We start from the raw sequence: 21,530 nt of genomic DNA, 5'->3' as shown, positions 1-21,530 counted from the left end.
TGTCTACACTGAGAGCTGCCAGGTCGCCTGTTGTTGTTTTCCACTGGGGCACGGCTGGCTCGGTCAGAAGCCCTGATGTGGGACAACTTGGCCCTCTGCTGGTGGCTGTGGGAGCTGTCTGTGCTCCAGTGCACCAGCCCTGATGCCTGGTTCCTCAAACTCTCCTCCTCTTCCCAGTAAGTGGGTGTTGGGGGTTGGGAGGGTCAGAGGGATTCTGACACCGCTGCCCCGCTGGCAATCCTTGCAGAAAGGTAGTGCCTTCCGCCTTGGTCCAGTGGCTAAGGGCATCAGGCCTTGTAGCTGGGCCGTCACCCCTCAGGGTGTGCCTGCATTTGTGGACCTTGTAGAGTCCACGGAACTCCCACTTGTGCAGCCACAGGAAGACAGTCTCCTCCTGATCCAGGCATCTACGGCACCCTTCAGCCAGGCGGGGTGGGCACAACTGTCCCCACTGCTTTTGGTCTGTTCAGAGGTGATACAATGAGGTCAGAGGCTGTAATTATTCATAGTAATGACTTTAAATGATAGCTACCACTTATTAAATGAGTTGATACATGTAAAGTGCTTATCACAGCACAAGGGACACAGTAAGTGCTCAATAAATGTTAGCACGTATTATTACTTTGTGCCAAAGTGCTGAGCCCCTCCCCCCTACCAAGAGGGACCACGGCGTAGGGTCAGGCATCTCAGACTCTAGAGCTAAACTGCTTGGGCTCAGTGTCCAGCTCACCACTCACTTGTGCAAATTACTTCTCTGTGCCTCGGTCTCCTCATGTGTAAAATGGGCATAATCACAGTACCTTCTTCATGGGGTTACGTGGCGATTCAATGAGCAAATATGCTGAGAACAAGAGCCTGGCATCCAGTTCCCTACGTGTGGGCTGTCATTATTACACACATCCGTGTGTTTCGTTCTCACCTCTGCCTGGAATGTTTTCCCAGCTCTTCACATGGCCTGCAGGACTCAGTTTAAAGGACAGCTCCTCAGGACGGTAGTAAATGCGGACACCCCTCCCCCGGCCTATCCCGTCACTAGTTTATCTTTTTCACACTTATTTGTTGTGTTGTCTGCTCTAGTCCTAGGATGTGAGCTCCAAGAGTGCAGGTAACCTGTTTGTTCACTGCTGTGCAGAGGCACCCTCTGCACCCAGCAAGGGGCCTACACATAGTAAGGGCTCAATAAATGTTTGTGGAATGAACGAATAATTCTCACCACAACTTTGCTTTCTTTATTTGCTGTATTCATGCCACAAATATATAGTGACACCGTGGTGTACTCAATAAATGCTCAAGGTCCCTGCTCTGTTAAATCTTGCATTTTAGTAAGTTTAAAAAACTCCCTGGGCAGGGCTGTCGGGTGTGGTTGGGCAGTCTGTGCACTGCACAAGGCGCCTGGACATGGGACCAATGGGGTCTGCAATCCAGTCTGGGCTCTGCTTGCCAAGCTGTGAGTCCTGGTGTGGAGCAGTGTCTGCCCAGAGGGGCACCTTTGTCATTAACACAAATTCATCTCATGAGGTGGGTAAATGACGGTCCCCACTTCACAGATGTGACTTGCCTAAGGTCACACTCCTGTAAAAGAGGGAGTCAAGATACAAACTCCACTTCTGACTTCTCTGGAGGGTCACTCTGCAGGCATAGGCACCGGAATTGCAGGCAAGTGCTGGAATTGCTCCCCATTTGCTGGGTGGGAGAAGGGAGGCCCAGAGGAATCAAGGCAGCTGACGTCTGGAGACACACTGTCCACTGACGGCATGATTCCACGTTCAGTGGACTTCAAGGCCATGCACCTTTTAAACCCTTGCCTTTCCCCTCAGGCCTCTCTCCCAAAGAAATGTCTCCCTTCTCCTGCTCCCCTTTGTCTTGAATGTCTTCCAGTTCACATTTCTTAGCAACCCTTCTTAGAATCACATGAAGACAGGTGGTATGTAACTGCCTTCTCTTGAGTTCTGCTGGACCTTTCCTCTCCCACACCTTGGTCTCCTCACCTGTAGAATGGAGCTGACCACCCATTCCTTGTTCAACACAGTATATACGTTGAAGTATATACGTTGATGCTTTGAAAAGCATCAGCTGTTCTGCAAACGGGGAGAATTACTGCACGTGGACCCAACTTCAGTCGTTCGTTTGCTCCTTCCCTCACCCGCCCACTCCCCTCATCTTTAGGGGAGATCTACCATGTGCCCAGCACAGGGGATCCCCACCTCCGACTGCTCTGGGATTCAGGCCTGATTTTCAGCTTGGCCACCAGGACTTTCCCTCCACAACCAAGGTGGGCCCTTGCTTGTCAGGCTCGTGGAAGCCGGGAGGGGGCCGGGTTGGGACTCCGACACCAACGCAGCTTGGACAGACTCTCCAAACCCCACTGGATCTCCAACTGGGGAGGCCCTGACCCTTCTGCCCTTTCTCAACCATGAGGTTCTCCATAAGGACTCCTTTCCGGAATCTCAAAGGAAAAGAACAAAACAAACACCCCCTACCCCCGCAGGGCCCCAGGGGTTGGAGTTGCATACATTTGTTTAATTGAAAGAAGTTAGCCTCCTAAGTATTGCTTTTACAGGTTTATCGAAGTCAAGTATTCATAACCACTCGCATTTTCGAAAAATATTTCTGGCAGGAGGAGCACTGTCCCCGGTGCAATGTATCAGTTCTGGCAACTTGATGGAGAGCAAACAATTTGAAATGAATGAGTCAAAACCCCACCCTCGGTCCCCCAGGTGTTCTTCTTTTCCTCTGAGTCACTCTCTGAAACAATGGCTGCATCTAAGCCCGGCCTCGGGCCAAACCCCGTTGGGCTTAGAGCTCCACTGGCACCAAACAGAGCTGGGAGTCGCTTTTGCGTGTGAAGTGTCCGCTCCGAAGATTAAGTGGGAGAAGCAGATGCAGCCGGGGGTGAAGAGCAGGGAGGCAGACTCTGGCTGGGTTCCTGTAAACATCCATTGCAACGGCGAAAGCTCGGAAGCCAAGGCAAGGCCGTTTGCGCGACGCTGCAGGCGGGCAAGGTCTCCGGGCGCCCCTGCCTTACCCTTTGGGCAGGGGCGCGTGCCTTCCGGACCTCGGCACCCAGTCTCAATCTCTCTGTCCCACCATCCTGGGTCTGGACGGGCACCTCTCTGTTGGCACAGGGCTTTCGAGGGGAGCAGGCCTAACAAGAGGGACAGAGGGGCGTTACCAGCACGGAAGCACCGCTCCACCACCCAACTGGAGGCTCGAATTTGGGGAACCACCAGAAACTTCAGGCTGGGGGTGAGGTCCTATAATTTTTTATTAAAAAATTTTTATGAGTGTGTCCGATTTCTAAGGACCCTAGGCTGGAGAAGCGGTGCAGTTTCACCTGGGAGAGGCAGGACTGTCACTATCTTGGGAGATAATCCCCAGGAGGGGGATCCTGGGACCTGAAAAGGAGCGCAGCCTGCTCCAGGGTCACCCGGGGTCTGCTGGCTTACTTGAGCTCTAGGGCAGCTGAGTCAGCTCTGGCGAGTGGGCAGGGCTTGGCGGCAGCTCCCACCTTGCCCGGAAGATGCTTCGCAGCCTACAGGAAGGCTGTGGCCACAGCCAAGCTACTCAGCAGCCCCACTTGGCTCGTTCTCCCAGGACGCGGCATCATCCCCAGCGCCTGGCTCCCCGCACGTCCTCACTTACTGTCCCTTTCTCTCTCTAGGTCCAGCCGGTTGCTAATATGTTTGCAGCATCTCGTATTCTCACGCCCACCCTCCCTACAGCCTCCACAAGTCCCGCCCCAGTTCTGAGCCTCACCTCTGCCAGCTCACCCTACTTCCGCAAATGTCATCGAGCATCAGATAAAACGTATACATTAAACACAGCGTGTATTACTGTTCATCAGGCGCTGCTGCTATTGGGGGCAGGACAATCCTCTGATGAGGTGGGGGCGGGGGAGGACCCGTTCGGGGCACTGCAGGAGGCTTAGCAGCATCCCTGGTCGCTGACTGCTAAGTGCCAGTAGCATTCCCAGTCCCTGTGACAACTAAAAATGTCCCCTCACCCCATTTCCAGGGGCCACCCAATGGGGCAGAACTGCTTCCACTGAGAACCATGAATCTCCCCATTTTATAGGCTAAGAAACAGAGGTTCAGAGAAGCCAAAGCTGCATAACTGTGACAAGCAGGGCTGGCAGTGGACTGGTGACAGCGATGCAGACAATCACAGTCAGGGCAGCTGCCACTTCCTGAGCTTTTACTGTGTGCCACGAGCCCTAGGCAGAGCACGGGTGCCTCGCCCCATTTCCTCCACTCACCCTCCCGAGGCCGACTGACCTGGCAGCTTCCACCTGCAGGGACACCCCTCCTTGCCTGAGGCCTCTCCACCTCTAGAGCCTGCTTGGACCCCAGGCTGCAAGGGCAGGCAGAGCTTCCCACAGCTGCCTTCCAACCAGTAACGGCCAGAAAGCTGGTGGATCAATACCCCAGCTCTCACCCAGCAGCTGGGATGACTCTGAGGCATATTCTCCATCTACACTGGTTCCCAGAGCTCCTGAGCAGGACTGAGCCCAGGGCTGCGGTGGTAACCTGCTAGATGACACATCCCTTCCCTGTCTCACTGCCCCCCTCCCCACCAGTAGTTCCTGGGATCACCTCCCAAGAAAACAATTTTCACTTGAACCCTCGTCCCAGGGTCTGCTCCCCGGAGAGCATGCCTGAGATGGAGCATTACAAAGACCATTTCGTCCAACCCTCCCAACACCCCAGGAGTTAGGTACTATAATGATTCCATTTTACAGATGAAGACACTAAGGTTCAGAGAGGGTAAGAAACTTGTCTAAGGATGCTCAGCTCTCCAGGGCTTTGTCCTGCTGGAGATCTTAAACACTACATAATCTCATACCTCCTGTGTGCCATGCCCTGAGCTGAGCACTGGGGACCCTAAGATGAATGCAGCCTCTGCCTTTGACACACAATCTAGTGAGCAATTTTAGCCCAAGTTAACACACTGACGCTGGAAAGAAGCACAGGAGACGGATGGAGCCCAGAGTCTGGGGAAGGCTGTGCACAAAGGACACGCCAGGTAGAGGGAGGGCTGGTGATCAGGTCCTGGAACCTCCTGTAGTTTGGTTTGGGGTGGAGAGTAAGGGGTTGAAGGCTGGCCATGGGGGAGACATGGCTGGAGAGGTGAGCAGGGGCCAAATCGGCCAAGTTTCTTGCGTCCTCTGCCAGATTCACCTCCTAGTGCCAGCTAGGAACGTGCCCTTCCACTGCTCAGAGATCTTCCTCGGCTCCCACTGATGACACATGCAAGTCCTCTCATCCTCGGGCCCCATCCGGTCTCCCCACTGGACCTGGTAGGCGGGAGGGGAAGCCGGGGCTAAACCAGAGCATCAGAGGGCTCGGCCCTCCAGAAAGGTGTTCGTGGGTTCCCCTCCTGTCCTGCCAGGAGCCCACCTTTGGCTGCCCTCCCTCCTCCAAGGAGACTCTGGGGTTCCCTGTTGGGGTCAGCAGTGGTGCTGCCGAGAGCACTGGCATCCAGGAAACTGGAGCAGAACTGTTTATTCCGATACAGCATTACCAGGGCTCACTGCGCACTCCCCAAGGCAGGGGATGGTACTTGAGCTCATCTCAGACTTGGGCGAAAGGGCTGTTAGAGAACATGGGACCACCCCTTGGAACAGGGACTCACTCCCCTCCCAATGCTCGTGACAGCAAACAGCATTGAGTCCCAGGCGAGCGTCAGTCTGGCTGGCGCGACTCTGTCACACGTGCTGACCTCCGATGGGAACAGGTGCAGAGCCTTGCAGGTGCCGGCTCCAGCTGGAATTCACTAACGCCCTCTCGTTCTCATTGTTTATCTGTAGGGTCACCTCTATTTATGGCGAATGATGCCAGTTTTCCATTTCTGATAGTAATACTATAAAGTTCCTCTTTTTCCACATCATGAATTTCACTTTAAAAAAAGCCTCCGGTTTAAAGACAATAACTGCATAAGTAACTGTTCAGGCAACGAGCAGATAGAGCAGAAATTGTTGATGGTGTCATATGAGGTTTAGGAGACCCTGATCTGAGCTGGTCACTCCACAGAGAATGAAGGGGCCCAGAGAGGGCGGTGACCTGCCCTAAGCCACACAGCACACTGAGGACAGAGGTGTGGCCCCAGGCCTCTGTATCTGTGGCTGGAGGATGTCCTGGGTCCTCTCCTCTGTGCCACACACCATGGCTGTTAAAGGTCAATCCCTTTGCTCCTTTGATTACAGGTCTGGTCTCATAGCAAACCAGCTGACATTTATCAAGTACCTGTGCTTACCTTGTACTATCGGCTTTAACTCATGGCTTAGCTCGTTTATTCCTCAAAACAACCCTAGGAGGCGGGGCCAAGGAGGACCATCATCCCTGAATTTCAGATGGGGCTCAGAGAGGTTACGCTTGTGACTGAGCAATGCCACACAGCTCATAAATGGCAGAGCCAGGGTCTGAACCTCTGTGGTCTGACGCCACGTCTATCTCAGTTCCGCTCAGCATCTAGTTCATCTCTTTCCTTGGGCATCAGAAGCCCCGGGCTGAGAAGCATCCTGAGGCTGCAGCTTAAGAGTCCAGGCACTGGCTTCTCCAACCTCCTAACATCCTTAGAGCATGACTCACCAGCTATTGGCTTTGGCTGTTTTTCTTTCTTTCTGAAACTGTAACCTTTCATTCCAGGCCACTCCCCAGAGCTGGACAGAAGGAGTGGCTGGCTGACTGGTTTGTCATCAGAATGACAGCTGGGCACTTGATCCATTTTAAGAAGCAATGTCTCAGCTGGATACCCCTGTGGAGATGCTGCCTAGTTTGGTTTGGCTTAAGGGAGAAAATGACCTTGTGTCTTAAAGGTGCTGGTGGGATGATGCTCTGGACCTGCTGGAAGAGGATTCTTTTTGCAGTTGGGCCGTCCCACTGTCCTGCTCCCATGGGGTAGCCAGGGCAAGGTCTGGAATTGGCCCATCTCGAGTCATTCTGGCTCTGCCCCTTCCTAGCTGTGTGACCTCAGGCAAGTCACCTAGTCTCCCTGGAGCTGTGCCCCCATCTGAAACAATGCCTACCTCATCTGGCTGTTTGTTACGAGGATTATATGAAATTGTGTTGGTGGAATGCCTGCAATACCCAGTACACACGGCCCCTCCCCTCCGTGTCCCCACCTGTTCCCAGCTAGAAAACACACAGGGCAGGGGCGGGGGGTCTCCTCAGTGCAGGGGGCCTCCTGAAAGGGGCAGCCCTTTCCTCCTCCAAAGACCTTGCCAGCTGGACGCCCATGGCTATTCCTCTTTCTCAACGTACCAACCAGCCAATTAAAGTGGCTAAAGACAGAAGTCACCCAGATATGATTTGCCCACTGTCTCCATTGCCGTCTCAGCGCCGGGCCACGCAACAGGAAGGCCTCTGCCTTGTCCGGTTGACGAGTGCGTGGCCTGAAGGGGTGGGAAAGGAGATCCTGCCTGTCTGCCTGGGTCCAGGTTCCTGATGGAAGCCAGCGTCCGGGCCAGTTTCTCCAGAGTTTCTGGATTATATGTCAGCTGTTGATGTTCCTCAGCCGTGGGTTCTGTGAAGATTCTTCATCCAGTACGTGTCTCCAGCTGGCCTGCACCCCAGACTCAGTGAGGCCTTCTGAAGGGCAGCATCTGCCCAACACCTTCCTGAGTCCTGTCACAGCCAAGAACCACCTGGACTCCTATTTATTTAGTATTTTAAGTCAAGGCACTTTTTTCCTCAAACCCCAAAATTTTCAAAGGAATCTTTATGTCACTATCATGAATAAAAACAGTATCATTTATCATAAACAGAAAGCAACACTAAAAACAAATGATGAAAATGAAACCATTAACTCTAGCCAGATACCCCTGGCCTGCAAAAAGGGAGCCTGGGCCTGGTTTCTCTGCTCAAAAGGGAAAGGTAGCAAGTGTCCAAGAGGGGGCAGGACACCGACAGGTGGGTCACACTAGGCTTTGGTGTATTCACTGCCTCCCGGGGATGCCTGTGACCTGAGGACGCCTGAGGACCTCACTGAGGGAAGCACTGGGAATGTGGCCAGGAGGCCCCGCTCGTCCACCTCACAGCCTGGTATCTAGGGCAAGTCCCTGAACCTCCCCTAGCCTCAGTTTTCGGCCCTGTCTAATGGAGCTAATGAGCGCTGTGCTGCCTGCTTCATGGGGTGACGCTCAGGGGAAGCTAAGTCCCCTGTCAGGAAGGATTCCCAGGAATGGAGCCTGCCCCTTTGGGGGTGACTGAAACTGGAACCTGCTCCCAGCCACCCCCAGGCTTGGGGCCTGACAACTATGAGGGCACCAGCATCACCTGGGCTCCCAGGCACCAGTTATCATGGCCCTCGGGCTCCTTCGAAGGCTGCCCACACAGACACACCCTCCTTGGTAACTGGCCCTCACACAGAGGGAGGGGGCCTGAGAAAGGGGAAGGCTTCCCGGGCCAAGCCTCCTCTGGGTGTGATACGCCACCAACACTGATGGCATCATTAAGAACCAACTACACGACCATCAGCATCTCATCTAATGTGCATGAGCCCTTCAGCAGGTACTAACTACTATCCTCCCCATTTTACAGAGAAGGAAACTGAGGCTTGGGGAGGTGAAGTCACTCGTCCAAGGTGTTGGTAGAGCTGGGATTTAAACCCAAGTCTGTCTGACTTCAAAGCCTCGAAGCATCAGTCTTAGGGGGTACATGGAGATGGCCTGAGATAACACTGAGACACACCCAGTGAGCTAGTGATTGGCTTTTCTTCGGTTCTTAGCCAATCTTTATGATTGCTTGGACAAGAAAGTTTCACTTTGGTGCCGGAGTTTATCATGTGACAGTTGCTAACCTGACTTTTTAACGAAGAACCAGGGGCCCTGCGCCTTTAGCTGGCTTCAGTAATTGGCCAGAAGTTAATGACTTTGGCACTTAGTATTTTTATCCATGCCAAGTGATGCTGGTTGTCTCTTTTCAGTGACATAAACATTCTTTTAAAAATAAATTCACACACAAAAAGTAGATTTTTAAAAAAGGAAGCACTAAAACGAGTGTACTTAAACTATAAAGGGAAGAACAGTAACTTTGCAGTGGAGAGAGCTGGCAGACAAGACCTTAGCCAAGTGGTCAGCATTAACATCACCAGTAATGAGTGATGACAGACATCACGTGTCCCCCAATACGATGCACTCAGGACACACACTCACTTCTCTGTGGTATTCCTGCCAAAAATGCACCATCCGAATCTAATCTCAAGAGTAAACATCAGACAAACCCAAACTGAGAGAAAATCTACAAAATACCAGACTTGTACTCTTAGACTTCCCTGGCAGTCCAGTGGTTAAGACTCTGTGCTTCCACCACAGAGGGCACAGGTTCAATCCCTGGTCGGGGAACTAAGATCCCACATGCCGCGCAGCACACCCAAAAAATAAACAAAAAAAATAAAAAAACACCAGACTTGTACTCTTCAAAAATGTCAGTCATGAAAGATACACAGACTGAGGGACTGTTCAGACTGAAGACGGCACAAGAGATGTGACAAGTGATACAAAGCGTGATCTGGGGTTGGATCCTGGACCTCAACTGCCCCCCGCCCCCACCCACCCCTTTTTATTGTGAAAGGCCACTATTGGGACAATTGATGCAATCTGAATGGTCATAGCTTAGATTGGTCATACGATTGTATCAATGTTACATTTGCCGATTTTGACAGTTGTATTGTGATTATGTAAGTGAATGTCCTTGTTCTAAGGAAATACACACTGAAATATTTAGGAGAAAAGGAACATAATGTCTGCAATCCATTTTCAAAAATGGTTCAGAAAAATATATATACATGTACACACAGAGTGAGCATTTTGCATACATGAGCGAACGTGGCAAATGCGAATTGATGCAATTGGTGCATTTTTTGTGAAGTGTGTAAGGGAATTCTTTGCAACTTTTGTGTAATTATGAAATTATCTCAAAATAAAGTTCAAAAAAAACCTCAGAAAAAGGAGTGAGAATACATATGAGGCAGGCCTGGTAGAGCCAGGTGAGTGGTGTTCCAAGGATGGAGGTTGGGAGTCCCCCTCTGGAGGCCCCCTGCACCCTCCGTCAGCACTGGGTCAGAAGGCTCCGCTGTCTTACTCACTTTGTACCCCTGGACCCTCACTGTCCCTTTCTGAGACTCAGTTCCTTTATTTGAGAGATGGGGATGAGGATTCCTGTCCCTTTTATTGTGATCTTGGTTTCCCAAAAGCAAACTATGCTTTCAGGAGTCCCGGGGGGGGGGGAGGGGGGCGGACAACAGCAGATAAACCAGGAATACAAACGGTCAGGTTGATAGGAGCCCTTAATTTCTTCGTTCAATAAAACAGATGCAAGGGCTGTGAGGGTTTGCCTTGGATGAAGTCTCCAGTTCGCATAACTCAGGCACAAGGGAGCAGGAGCCCTGGCATCTCAGTTGTCTTGAGACACAGATTGGGGTCTCCTCCTGTCCAAAGGGGAAGCCAGCACACTTCCAAGGCAGCCTCACGTCAGGACAGAGGTGGAGAGTCGGCTGGGACAGGGGGTGCACATGCCTCCCCTCGTTACCACCCTCTCACCTGGACGACAGCCACAGCCTCCCACCTGGCTCCCCTGACCCCACCCCTCCGGAGCTCCACTGTCCCCAAGGGAGGTTTGGGTTTCTAAGCAGGGAAGCCATATGCTGAACCTGGGTGTTCGGCTGATGGCACAGGCCACAGATTGGCACCAAGGGACCAGGGCAGGCAGATCAGGAAGGAGCAGCTGTAGCGCCCAGTCGGGACACTGACACCAGGGAAACCCTGTAATAAGTAGACTAGTCTGGTTACCCTTAGCTCCAAATCTGGCCTCCACCAGGCGACGCTGACTGTGGCAGCAACGCTTTCCAGTCTCTCCATTTCCAGCACAGAGAGGTTCCTCTCCCAAAGCCCTCCCTCCGTGGCAAGAGAGGGCTGGCAGGCACCAGCTGCTTTCATCAGGAACCAGGACAAATCAATCCAGCTGAGCTGCCTCCACACTGGAACCACTGGGAAGTGAGGACTCTCCCCAGTTCCTGGGCCAGTGGTCCTTTCCCCGGAGAAGGTGGGAGCTCCTGATCCCCACTCCCTGCTCCTGGGCAACGATGAACACTCTAGGAAGACCACAGAGCCGCAGCTTTCCTGGGCTCCAGGCCTGGTGGCCTTTAGAGACCACAGGGCAGTGGGAAAGGTCTCTTGAGCGTCCCAGGCCAGCAAGGCCGAGTGGGAAGCCTGTCCTGGTCGTCCAGACCGGGACCCACCCAGCACTCAGGCAGCTAGTCCTCTTTTGCTCATTGTGGCATATAAATATTCATTCATGAGTGTACGTGCAGGTTTATACATTCACAAGGGACTAAGTGTACACACCTTCCATTATGTCTGACTGTTAACAATAATAGTGGTTAATTTTAATATATTACTTACATACACGGGACGGTCTAAGAGCTTTACATCTATCTCATTCAGTCCTCAGAACGAGGTAGATTTTCATTATCCCCGCTTTATAGAAGAGGAATCTGACACATGGGGAGATACGTAGCATGCCCAAGGTCACAAGGATTGGGATTTGAACCTAGGTCATCTGAATCTAGGGACTTTGCTCCTGATCATGACCCTAATACTGCCTCCTTAAATAGGTGCTCAGCAAAGGTCTGAGGAACTGAATTACGTGGAAAAAAGAGAAAAGAGAACGAGAGGGAGTAAAATGAGTGCAGCTTTCATCTTGAGATCACCCCAGTCCCCAGTGCCTGGCGTGCCCATGCCCTTAGTCAGTGTTTCCTGGATCGGCCTGTGTGTAACATCAGATAGTGCCTACGTGAGAAAGAGCGAGAAGGAGCGAGATTTGACTACTAGTGTTCCTCCGCTTATGCAAAGGGGCCGGGACAGGAGGTGCAGTCAGATCATCTTTAATCTTTCCCACAGGCTTTTCCTGCTGCTAGCCACCCCTCCCCCACCCGAATCTGGTGGCTTGGACCTGGGACCGAGCAAGGAGGGACGAGTATTTCCCACAGCCCCAGGCCTCCCCACCTGCCAGAGTCAGGCCCTGTCACTTTGAGAGCTTTGCAAGATTGTCCCTGAGACACACTTCCTGGTGTTTCTGCTCAAACAGCCTTTGCTGCAAAGTATGCCAAAGCATTTGGGCTTCAGTTTTTGTTTCAGAGTATGCCAATGTTTTCATTTGGAAGGGGAAGTGTTTCTGTTGATGTGAAGAGATAAAATAAGACATTCTTCACCAAGTTACACTGACTGAAAGTCAAGAGCTTGGCTTGGGGGCAGGGATTCATCTTAGAATCCCCAGGGCCTGGCAGAAGAGCAGGGCTAACGTTTGTTGAATGACCCAATGAGTGAATATGCAAAAGGTCTAGAACCAGGTGTGGTATGATCAATACTCAGTACAGGTTCTGAACAGACCCCATAGGTTCTACCTCCAAAAGGTGTTCTTGGTCACTGTGTGTTTCTCCACCTTCACTAACTTTGCCTCATCCAAGCCTGCATCACCTCTGGCCTGAGCAACTAACCAGCTCCTAACTGGCTTCCCTATTTCCGCACTTGCCCCTACGGCTCATCTTGTCCACAACCGCCAGTCCTCTTTGCAAAATGTGGACTGGAATTGTCTCATGCCCTGCCTAAAACCTTCTGATGGCTTCCCATCGCTCGTGGCCGGGCCTCCCAGGTCCTGCATGATCTGGCCTTGCCCACCTCACTGACTTCTCCTGGGGCTGCTCTCCTGTCACACTGGCCTCCTTTCAGTTGCTGGAAGAACCAACTCTCTCCCCTGCCCCTCCCCCTCCCCCTCCCCCTCCACGTACTTGGCACTGCGGGTCCCTCTGCCTGGATAGCTTTTCTCCACAACTTTTTTTTTTTTTTTTGCGGTACACGGGCCTCTCACTGTTGTGGCCTCTCCCATTGCGGAGCACAGGCTCCGGACGTGCAGGCTCAGCGGCCATGGCTCACAGGTCCAGCTGCTCTGCGGCATGTGGGATCTTCCCAGACCGGAGCACGAACCCGTGTCCCCTGCATCGGCAGGCAGACTCTCAACCACTGCGCCACCAGGGAAGCCCTTCTCCACATCTTTACATGTGGCTCCTTCCATCAATTTAGGGCTCAGCTCAAAGGTGTCATTTCCTCAGAGAGGCCTTCTCTGAAGCCCCTGTCTGAAGCAGCCTATCTCTAGTCTTCTGTTTCACTTACTGAGGCATTTATTGAGCACCTACTAGATGCCAGGTGCTGTTCTAAGTGCCGAGGAAATAGTAATGAACACAATAGAGGATGCCATGCCTTCTTACATGCCTTCAGAGCTCTCAAAAAATCTCACGGCCTTGTTTGGGAACCTGCTCATCTTCTCACAAAGTGCCAGGAGGGCTGGTGCTGAGTCTGTCTTGTTCACTGTGTTCACCCGCCAAGCACATTAGGTACTCAGTAAATATCTGTTTAATAAAAGAACAAATTGATGGATGGATGGCAGGCAGGCAGGCAGGCCAACTGGTTAGGTACGCAGAGCAGCTGACACATGCTACACCTGGCACTTGGCCCTGGCTAAGGTCTCCCTGAGCTCAAATGAAGCTTTCTTCAAAGAAATCTCACTGTCAGCCCCTCAGGTTGACAATGCTAGTGGGTCCTGCCCGCCTTGCATCACCCTCTGACTATGGTCATCTTGGCTAAGATAGGCAAGAAGACGGGGGTAAACGTAGCACGCTTGGGGTGAGTGACATTAGTGTCCATCTTCCAAAAGGAGCCCTTGTGACTTCCCTGGTGGTCCAGTGGTTAAGACTCCATGCTTCCACTGCAGGGGGCACGGGTTCGATCCCTGGTCAGGGAGCTAAGATCCCACATCCCACATGCTGGGCCGCCAAAAAAAGGTAAAAGGAGCCCTTGCCCACCACCTCAGTATCCCCCCACCACTGCCACTCAGGACCTGTGCCTAGCACCGTCCAGCTGAGGGGCTGAGCAGAGGAATTCCTTCCTGTCCCATGAACCCTCACCAGGCCCTCTCTCCTCTAGTCCAGCTGCCTCTCTTCCTTGCTGTGACTTTGGCCAAATCTTCCTCCTTTCTGGATCTTCATTTCCCCCCCAGAAACACACAAGGTGGGGCTGGATACAGCTTCCTGGTGGCAGCTCAGAGGCAGGACTTTAACAGCTCAGTGCAATGATCCTGTGGTCCCTTCTTCCGCTGGCCCAAGAGCCCCTTGAGTTTGCGTTGCAAACACTGCAGGCAAAGCCACCCAAGCACCAACCCCCTCGCTGGCCTGGTCTGTGAAAGCAGCCTGCGAAACTGGCAGCCCCTGAAGATTGGAGCTGCTGGCACTCTGAAATCTGACTCCAAACCAGCAGCCAAGCCGATGCCATAGGAAGTACAGGGTTCTGTGCTGAAGGAGGTTTCTCCTCTCACAGCATCAGCCTGGAGCCCTTGCTCTCAGTCCCCACCCAGTCCCCAAGGGGCCACAGGACAAAGGTGATCAGTGCCTGGCTTCCAACCTCTTTTAACACTGCAAGTCTTTATCCTTCCAGGACTAATGAGAATCCCCCAAAAGCCAAGGTCACCATCAAGACAGGTTAAGGATGGGGGGAGGAGTTGACAGGCCTGTCTCAAATGTATCTGGGTGCAAAGGCTTTGACAGTTGGTACTACAGCTAACCAAGAAGCGACTTAGGTCCTGCCTCCCTTCCCTTCTTCAATAGCTGTCACCTTCACTAAGGGGAAGCTTTCCTGCCCTAAGGTCCTAAGAAGAGTCCAGCCATTCCTGGCATCCAAACAGACCTGGAAGAGGTGGATGGAGAAACCAGAAGCCTGGGGGAGGGGTGTGTGTCCGGCTTGGGATGCCTCCCTCTTCCTCGCCAGCGCCCCAACCCGCCCTCATCCTGCGCAGAGGGCACTTACAGGCCTCGGAGGCCGAAGAGGGCCTCGTCCTGGGAGTCCCATCCCTGGCCAGACGGTGCCCTCAAACAGCAGCGGCGGCATGGTTCGTGCGCCGGTCCGGGCCGAGGGTTGCGGGTCGTGGGGAGAGCGGGGGACAGCAGCCAGGCCTACTCCAAGTAACCATCGAAGACGTCGAGCTCCGAGTCGGCATCGTAGAGGCCCGAGCCGGGGTCGGAGAGCACGCCGAGGTCCACGAGCGCCTGGTCCATGTCCTCGGGCAGGAATACGAGGCCCACGTTAAGGACGATGTACTCCATGAGGAAGGCGTAGTATAGAATCAGCACATTGACGAAGAACAGGCCCACGTAGAACATAGAGGGCAGCAGGGGCGGCGGCACGGAAGGGACCAAGGGGCCCAGCGCGTCCAGGTGGGCCGCGACCCGGGCGCCGGGCATGCAGGGGGCGGCGAGGGCGGCGGCGGCCCGGCGATCCCAGCGAGCTCAGCCGCTGCGGCGCCCGGGCGGCCGGCGAGAGGGCAGCTCAGCCATCCAGGGGCGCCCGGGGGCTGGCCGAGGCAGCGCTGGGCCCCGGCGGTGCCCCCCCTGGGATGTGCGTCGGCCCCTGCGGAGGCGCCCCGGCCCCCGAAACGTGCCAGGAGGGTCACCCCACCCCCAGAGGTGCCCACACGGCACTGTCGATCCACCCAACGGTCAGGCGGGCCCCTGAAGTGGCCGGCAGCGGCCCGGTTCCTCCGATGCTCCCCGCTCCCGCTCAAGGGCCCTCGCAGCGCCTGCGGGGACCCCACCGCAGTTCAGCGTCAAGGGCCAGTCCCGGCGACGGTCTCTTCAGCCGCTCCCGGCCGTTCCCCGAGCCCCATGCGCACCCCAGAAGGCCCAGCACCCATTGCTGCGACCGCCGCGTCGCCCTCCTGGTAGCGTTCCGAGCACCGCCTCCGGAGCAGCCCTGCGCTCATTGGCCCACCGCCCCCTGCCCTCGCTCATTGGCTCGCCCAACGTCCGAGCTCACTGGCCCGAGCTGTCCGGGGGCGGGTACCGCCTCGCTCCGCCCCTAGAGCCGCTGGCTTCTGAGTTGCTTTACTAGTTCCGGATTCAGGGCCGATCTGGAATCCAATTCGCTCTGCGAATCTGCGACAGAGTAGGGGGAGGGGAAAGAGTCAGAACGCAATTCAAACCTAGACGTATCCTAAGGCTACAAAAGCAGAAGGTAACCGCGAGCTTCATCAGCACCCGGCTGGACTTGAGTACTGGCGTCACGCCTTTTTGGGACTCAGTTTACCTGCTGAAAAAGGGGGCGGGGGGGCAGGGGCGGTGGACCTTACCTTGATAATTTTGGCCTTTCCTAAAGTGGCAATTTTCCACGGTGGGGAAGATCAATCAGTGCCCCCTTCATCTCTCCAAATTCTGGCTGCTGGAAGGTCTGCCCCCTCAGCGGGGCGGGCCGGGGATTTTGGTAGATGGAAATCTGCCTAAAGGGTTCCGTGACACCTGAGTAAAGAAACTCCCGGCAGGTCACACCTGCAGCACTAGGGTTGCTTCTTGTTTTTACTTTGTAAAACACGTTTTAAAACAATAATAGTACACGTGGTTAAACATTCAAACAACCAAGAAGTACACAGAAAAGTGAGTCTCTTCCACTCGCTGATTCCCCTCCCCAGCGGTAACCCCTGTACGTCCTTCAGGAGACTGATTTTGCCCAAGGTGGCTCCCAAAGGAGTCCACAGACCTTTAAATCTCAGGTCACGTTGAGCTGGGTGCTCTACAGGCATTGCTTAATTGGAGCCAGATGGGGAAGCGTATGTTACTCATTTTTGCTGATGAGGAAACTGAGGCCCAGAGAAACAGGAGGACCCTGGAAGCTGCTGGGCCTGTGGGTGTTTGGAGGCCAGAACCTGCCCTTTTTTCTCCATGACTGTCTCTTGCCCCTTTAGGTGAATTACACAGCAAACCATTAACCCTCCAACTGCTGAAGGTGAAACAAATCTTCATTCATTCATTTATTCACTCTGACAATATTTGTTGAACATTTATTATATGCCAAACCTTGTGCTAAGCACTGGGGAGAATATTGACCCTTAGCCCAATTCTGTCCTGGGCACAGTTAATGGAACACAGTAGACCTTAGATAACTGTGAGGTGTAGAAATGAATGAATGGATGAATGAATGGTGAACAGGGCAGTATCGCCTCCATGGAGCTTCCCACTCCCGATACAGGAGAGAAATTTAGATACATCTTCTTGGCTGGTGTAGGAAGCTGTGTGTTTCCTTATTTTTATAAGTGGGGTTGTTTTGGAAATGGCATGGATTTTCGGCGAAGACCAGAGAAATGCTCTGAAAGCACAGGACATTCAGTTTTGGTACATTGTTGCTTGAAGGCCTTTCAATATTTATTTTTTAATTGAAGTAGAAAAAGAAAAAGGCTGTGAGGACAAACCAGGACGTTACCGGTTTTGTGAAGTTTCGTTTGTTGGGGCATAAAAATAAGGGTGCCTGGGTTTGAACCTTGGGTCTGCCGCTTATTAACCGTATGACCTTGGACAAGTCAATCCCTCTGTGATTCAGTTTCCTCCTGGGTAAAATGGGGATAATAGCAGTACCCACCTCACAGGGATGTTGTGAGAATTAAATAACAATATATGTAAAGCGCTTAGGGCAGTGGCACGCGGCATACGCCAAGCAACAGCTATTCTTAGTCTTATCATAAAGGTAATAATTGTTAATATTGTGGTAACTTTTATTCCCCAATCTTCACGGATTCGTTTCTCAGGGCTGCGCCCATAGGTTTCCCATTCCCGCCTATCCCTAAGATACTGCGGACTGTCCTCCTCTCGCTCCGCCTCTTTTCCAAGGTCGCCGGCCTGAAGTTGCGTGATGCACTCCGGGCCTTGTAGTTCCTTCGGAGAGTCTTGTCAGCGGGGGCCTCGCGGGCGAACTGCATTTCCCAGCGTTCCTCGTGACGGCGCCGTAAAGCGCGGCGGTCGAAGGGCCGGTTCCGGCTGAATGTCAGTGCTGGACTGTGGGCCGGGGGGGAAGGTGGTTGGCAGTCTCTCGAGCACCTCAGCCGCTGCTTCCTCCGCTTGTGCCGCCGCCGCGGGCGCCTGGCCGCTCGGCCGCTTGGGCATGAGACCGTGAGGCAAGCGACTGGCCGGGGCCGCCGACATGTTTGGCCGCTCGCGGAGCTGGGTGGGCGGGGGCCATGGCAAGTCTTCCCGCAATATCCACTCCTTGGACCACCTCAAGTGAGTGTACTGGGGGCAGAAGGGGGAGGCCGCGGGGCTGGACTTGGGGATGGAGGCGCATAGCCCCTGGCCGGGGGCGCTGGGAAGTGTGAGAGCGGAGGCGGAGGGCCGAGAGAGGCGCTCGGGAAAGGCTGTGCGGCGGTTAAGCGCTAGGGCTCTGGACTTAGGGCGCCTGAGTTCGAACCCTGACCCCGTAGCTCCTCTCTGTGTGACCTTGGGCAAGTCGCTCCGCTTCTCAGAGTCTCAGTATCCCCATCTGTAAAGTAAGGGGATGAGATTTCGGTTTACGGATGCAGACTTCGGTCTTGCTGGGGCCGGACGATGGGCACCAAGCTTACCCGGGGTGGTGCTTCTTAGGCTGGACAGCTTACGGGTCAGAGGTCTGTATCCTGGAGTCAGACAGATGTGGGTTTGAACTTAAGTGGATGAATTTAGGCCTCAGTTTCCTCAGTTGTAAAATGGATATAGTGAGAGCACCTGCTTTCTACGATTGTTTTGAGGGTAGGGTCAGAGAATGTATGTAAAGGTGGAAGCTTCTACAAGTGCTCAATAAAGAACAATAATTAAAAAACAAACTAGTGGGCTTCCCTGGTGGCGCAGTGATTGAGAGTCCGCCTGCCGATGCAGGGGACACGGGTTCGTGCCCCGGTCCAGGAAGATCCCACAGGCCGCGGAGCGGCTGGGCCCGTGAGCCATGGCCGCTGAGCCTGCGCGTCCGGAGCCTGTGCTCCGCAACGGGAGAGCCTACAACAGTGAGAGGCCCGTGTACCGCAAAAAACAAACAAACAAACAAACAAAAAAGTAGTTTCTTAGGGGCGTCTAAAGCGTCAGAAGTAGAGCTCCGAGGGAGGCCGGTGGCAAAGGTGGTCCTGGGAAGCAGGAGTACACAGAGTGGCTTTGCAGTTAGACTGGCATTCAAATCCTGATTCCACCATTTAATGGCTTTGTGACCTTGGACAAATTGTTTCACCTGTCTGAGCCTCTGATTCCTCATCTGCAAATGGGAATGGTGAACATTGTGCAAGGATTCAGTAATATTGTGCGTGGAAAGAGATCGATCCAGTGTCTGTTATACAGTTGGTGGCCAATAATGGTAGCAGTGTTTATCAGCTGGGCAAGGCCTTCCCAGACCACCCTACCTAAAGTGCCTCCCCTGCCTCAATTCCTTTCTGTTAGATTTCATTCATTTGATTAATCTCCACTATCTGCAATTATCCTGTGTGGGTTTTTGTTTTGTTTTGTTTTGTTTTTTACTGCTGTTCTGTTTGCTACTAAACTGGTACTTCCCGGAGGGCAGAAATGGCTTGTTTTGCTCAAAGCTGTATTCCCAGCATCTAGCTCTGAGCCTCTCAATAGATACTTAAAGAATGAAAAAAATTAATGAATCGGGGAGAGGTGCAGAGCATGCAGGCAGAGCCTAGGATATTTTAGCGGGGGGGCGGGGTGGAGGTGAAGGACAATAGAGACCTTTGAAGAGGGAATGACTTCAGGGAAGAAAATACAGTGTTGAGGGGTGGGGGGAGAGAGTGGGGGAGTAAGCAAACCTTTGGTGGTAAGAAATTGGCTGATTTCCAGAAGGAGCTCTCAGGATTACTAATGGGAAAGAAGGATGGAGAGGGCGGGCAGGGAACAGTAGGAGGAAGACAGGGGCCCCTGGAAAGTGTTGGTGGGAGGGAAGTTAGATGGGGGCTTCTCATTTGGCTGGGGGTAGGGGTGCTGTAATTCTCAGCTGTGTCCTTTCTAGCATGGAGCAGGTGTTTAATAAATGTTTGTGGGTCTCCAAGAGTGAGCGGCAGGAGGGATCATTATGTAATAAGGAATGGTTTTTGGGGGTGGTGATGAGAGAGGACATGGGGAGGAGAGAGGCCTAGGGCAAGCGCGGGGCTGTGTAGGGAAACAGGAATCTTAAATGGGAGGGCAGCTGGACGGGAAAGGGAGAGGCTTAGAGATTTCAGGAATTTAGAGAGTGGGTGGATGAGGCCGAGAAGGGGAGGAGGGATATCTAAAGGAGGTTGGGCCTGCTGCCAGCATCCAGGTACCTGCAAGCTCTCACCTAACTCTGCCTGATTCTAACCCTTTTAAATTACTTTAGTAATTATTGAATGCATTTCGGTGCCAGGTGCTTGTTAAGGAATTCCTGTGTGTTATTTCCTTTAGTCCTCATAAGTCTTAGGAGTTGTCAGAAATATTATTGTTTCCATTTTTTAGACTGGAAATTAAGGTCCAAAGAGGTTCAGTCACTTGCCCAAGGTGACAACAGCTGAACAGTGTCAAAGCCAGGATTTGACTTCAGTGTTTGCACTCATTACACTGTCTTTTTGAGTAAAATTTCCTAAAAGTCAGTTTGGGAAGACTTTCAACTTGGCTGAGTCTCACTGCCCAATGGCCATCTTCGCCCTCTGCCCAGCCAGGGAATGGTGAAGGTTCTCAGGTTCCTTTGAAGTATCCTGGGAACTGCCCAGGTTCATTGTTCAGGTCACACGGCTGTTGGGTGCTTTTTGGAAACCAGAGCTGCCTGCCCTGGATCTGGTGGATCAGCTGAATCCACACTGTAGCCTGAAGAACCTGGCGATTTGTGTGTTGGAGGGGGGCTTAGAAGATCCCAAAGCGACTTGGGAAAGAGTGCCATAAACAGCTAGTGCCCACCCCAATGCTTGGGCACAGAACAGCCCGTTCCCTGAGGGAGCTCGCCGGCTGGTGGGGGAGATAGCCATAGAGCCAGTGACTGTGGTATGACAAGTGCTGGGATCACCGTAGGTTCAGGGCTTTGTGGGAACCCTTCTTGGAAGCCCTCTGGGGGAGGCAACCAGAGCAGAGTTGTCAAGGATGAGCAGGAGCCACCGTGTGGACACGGCCCTGGGGTCTGTGGAGTGTCAAGGTGGGGCTGGTGGTTATGGGACACAAGGCTGGAGGTGGAACAGGGCTTGGGCCTCCTCTGACACAGAGAGCCACCAACCGTTGCGGGGCACCTGGGACTAAAGGGTTTCCCAGGACGTGGGACTTTCAGTGCTAAAACTGGGAAAGTCCTGGGCAGCCAGTACTAATTGGTCACTCTACCAGTGACAAGTGACAGTTCCTAATACACTGTTGCCCTGACCTAGGGCAGTGTGGGTAGAGAGGAGAGATTAAGATATTTAAACGAATTTAGAATTGACAGTTTTGGGAGGGGGGCACGCAAAGCATCTGAGAACCCTCTTCCTTTTTTTTTTTTCTAAATAGACTTTACTGTTAAGAGCAGTTTGAGATTTACAGAACAACTGAGAAGATAGTACGGGCAGCTGGAAACCCTTTTTGAACCACATTATTCATAACATTCCTGGCTTTCAAACTGTAAAGGAATCTTGCTGTAAGACAGGGTTTTACTTTTGCTAATTAATAGAAAGCTGTGTACTGTGGTCTCTGTCTACTGAATGGAGTTAGTGATTTAGTTGAGGCAGATTGAA

At 53.0% G+C, this 21,530-nt stretch overlaps 2 protein-coding genes across 7 annotated transcripts in view; one reads left to right on the top strand and one right to left on the bottom strand.

The window, feature by feature from the left end:
* Positions 1–1,206: 1,206 nt before the first annotated feature.
* On the bottom strand, positions 1,207–15,801 carry DEXI (Dexi homolog). The gene is made up of 2 exons (XM_030883948.3): positions 14,852–15,801; positions 1,207–3,145 (listed from the first exon to the last, which is right to left on the bottom strand). The coding sequence occupies exon 1, from the start codon at positions 15,283–15,285 to the stop codon at positions 14,998–15,000; it is 288 nt and encodes a 95-aa protein (XP_030739808.1). The 5' UTR covers positions 15,286–15,801; the 3' UTR covers positions 1,207–3,145; positions 14,852–14,997.
* Positions 15,802–17,847: 2,046 nt separating this feature from the next.
* Positions 17,848–21,530, top strand: part of CLEC16A (C-type lectin domain containing 16A) — a 206,922-nt gene continuing 203,239 nt past the window's right edge. For all 6 annotated transcript variants that reach the window (XM_030883952.2, XM_060284270.1, XM_060284271.1 and 3 more), the window contains exon 1: positions 17,848–18,087. In XM_030883952.2, coding sequence (XP_030739812.1) covers positions 18,008–18,087 — 80 coding nt within the window. In that variant the 5' untranslated portion in view covers positions 17,848–18,007. The remainder of the gene's footprint in view (positions 18,088–21,530) is intronic.

This window comes from Globicephala melas, chromosome 15, assembly GCF_963455315.2.
Source record: "Globicephala melas chromosome 15, mGloMel1.2, whole genome shotgun sequence".
NCBI classification, from domain to species: domain Eukaryota; kingdom Metazoa; phylum Chordata; class Mammalia; order Artiodactyla; family Delphinidae; genus Globicephala; species Globicephala melas.
Note: the sequence above shows the minus strand (reverse complement) of the source record. Positions and strands in the feature narration are given on the sequence as shown.

What these genes read in the sequence shown, in the direction of transcription:
- DEXI (XM_030883948.3), bottom strand. Translation starts at nt 15,285, where the DNA reads ATGCCCGGCGCCCGGGTCGCGGCCCACCTGGACGCGCTGGGCCCCTTG.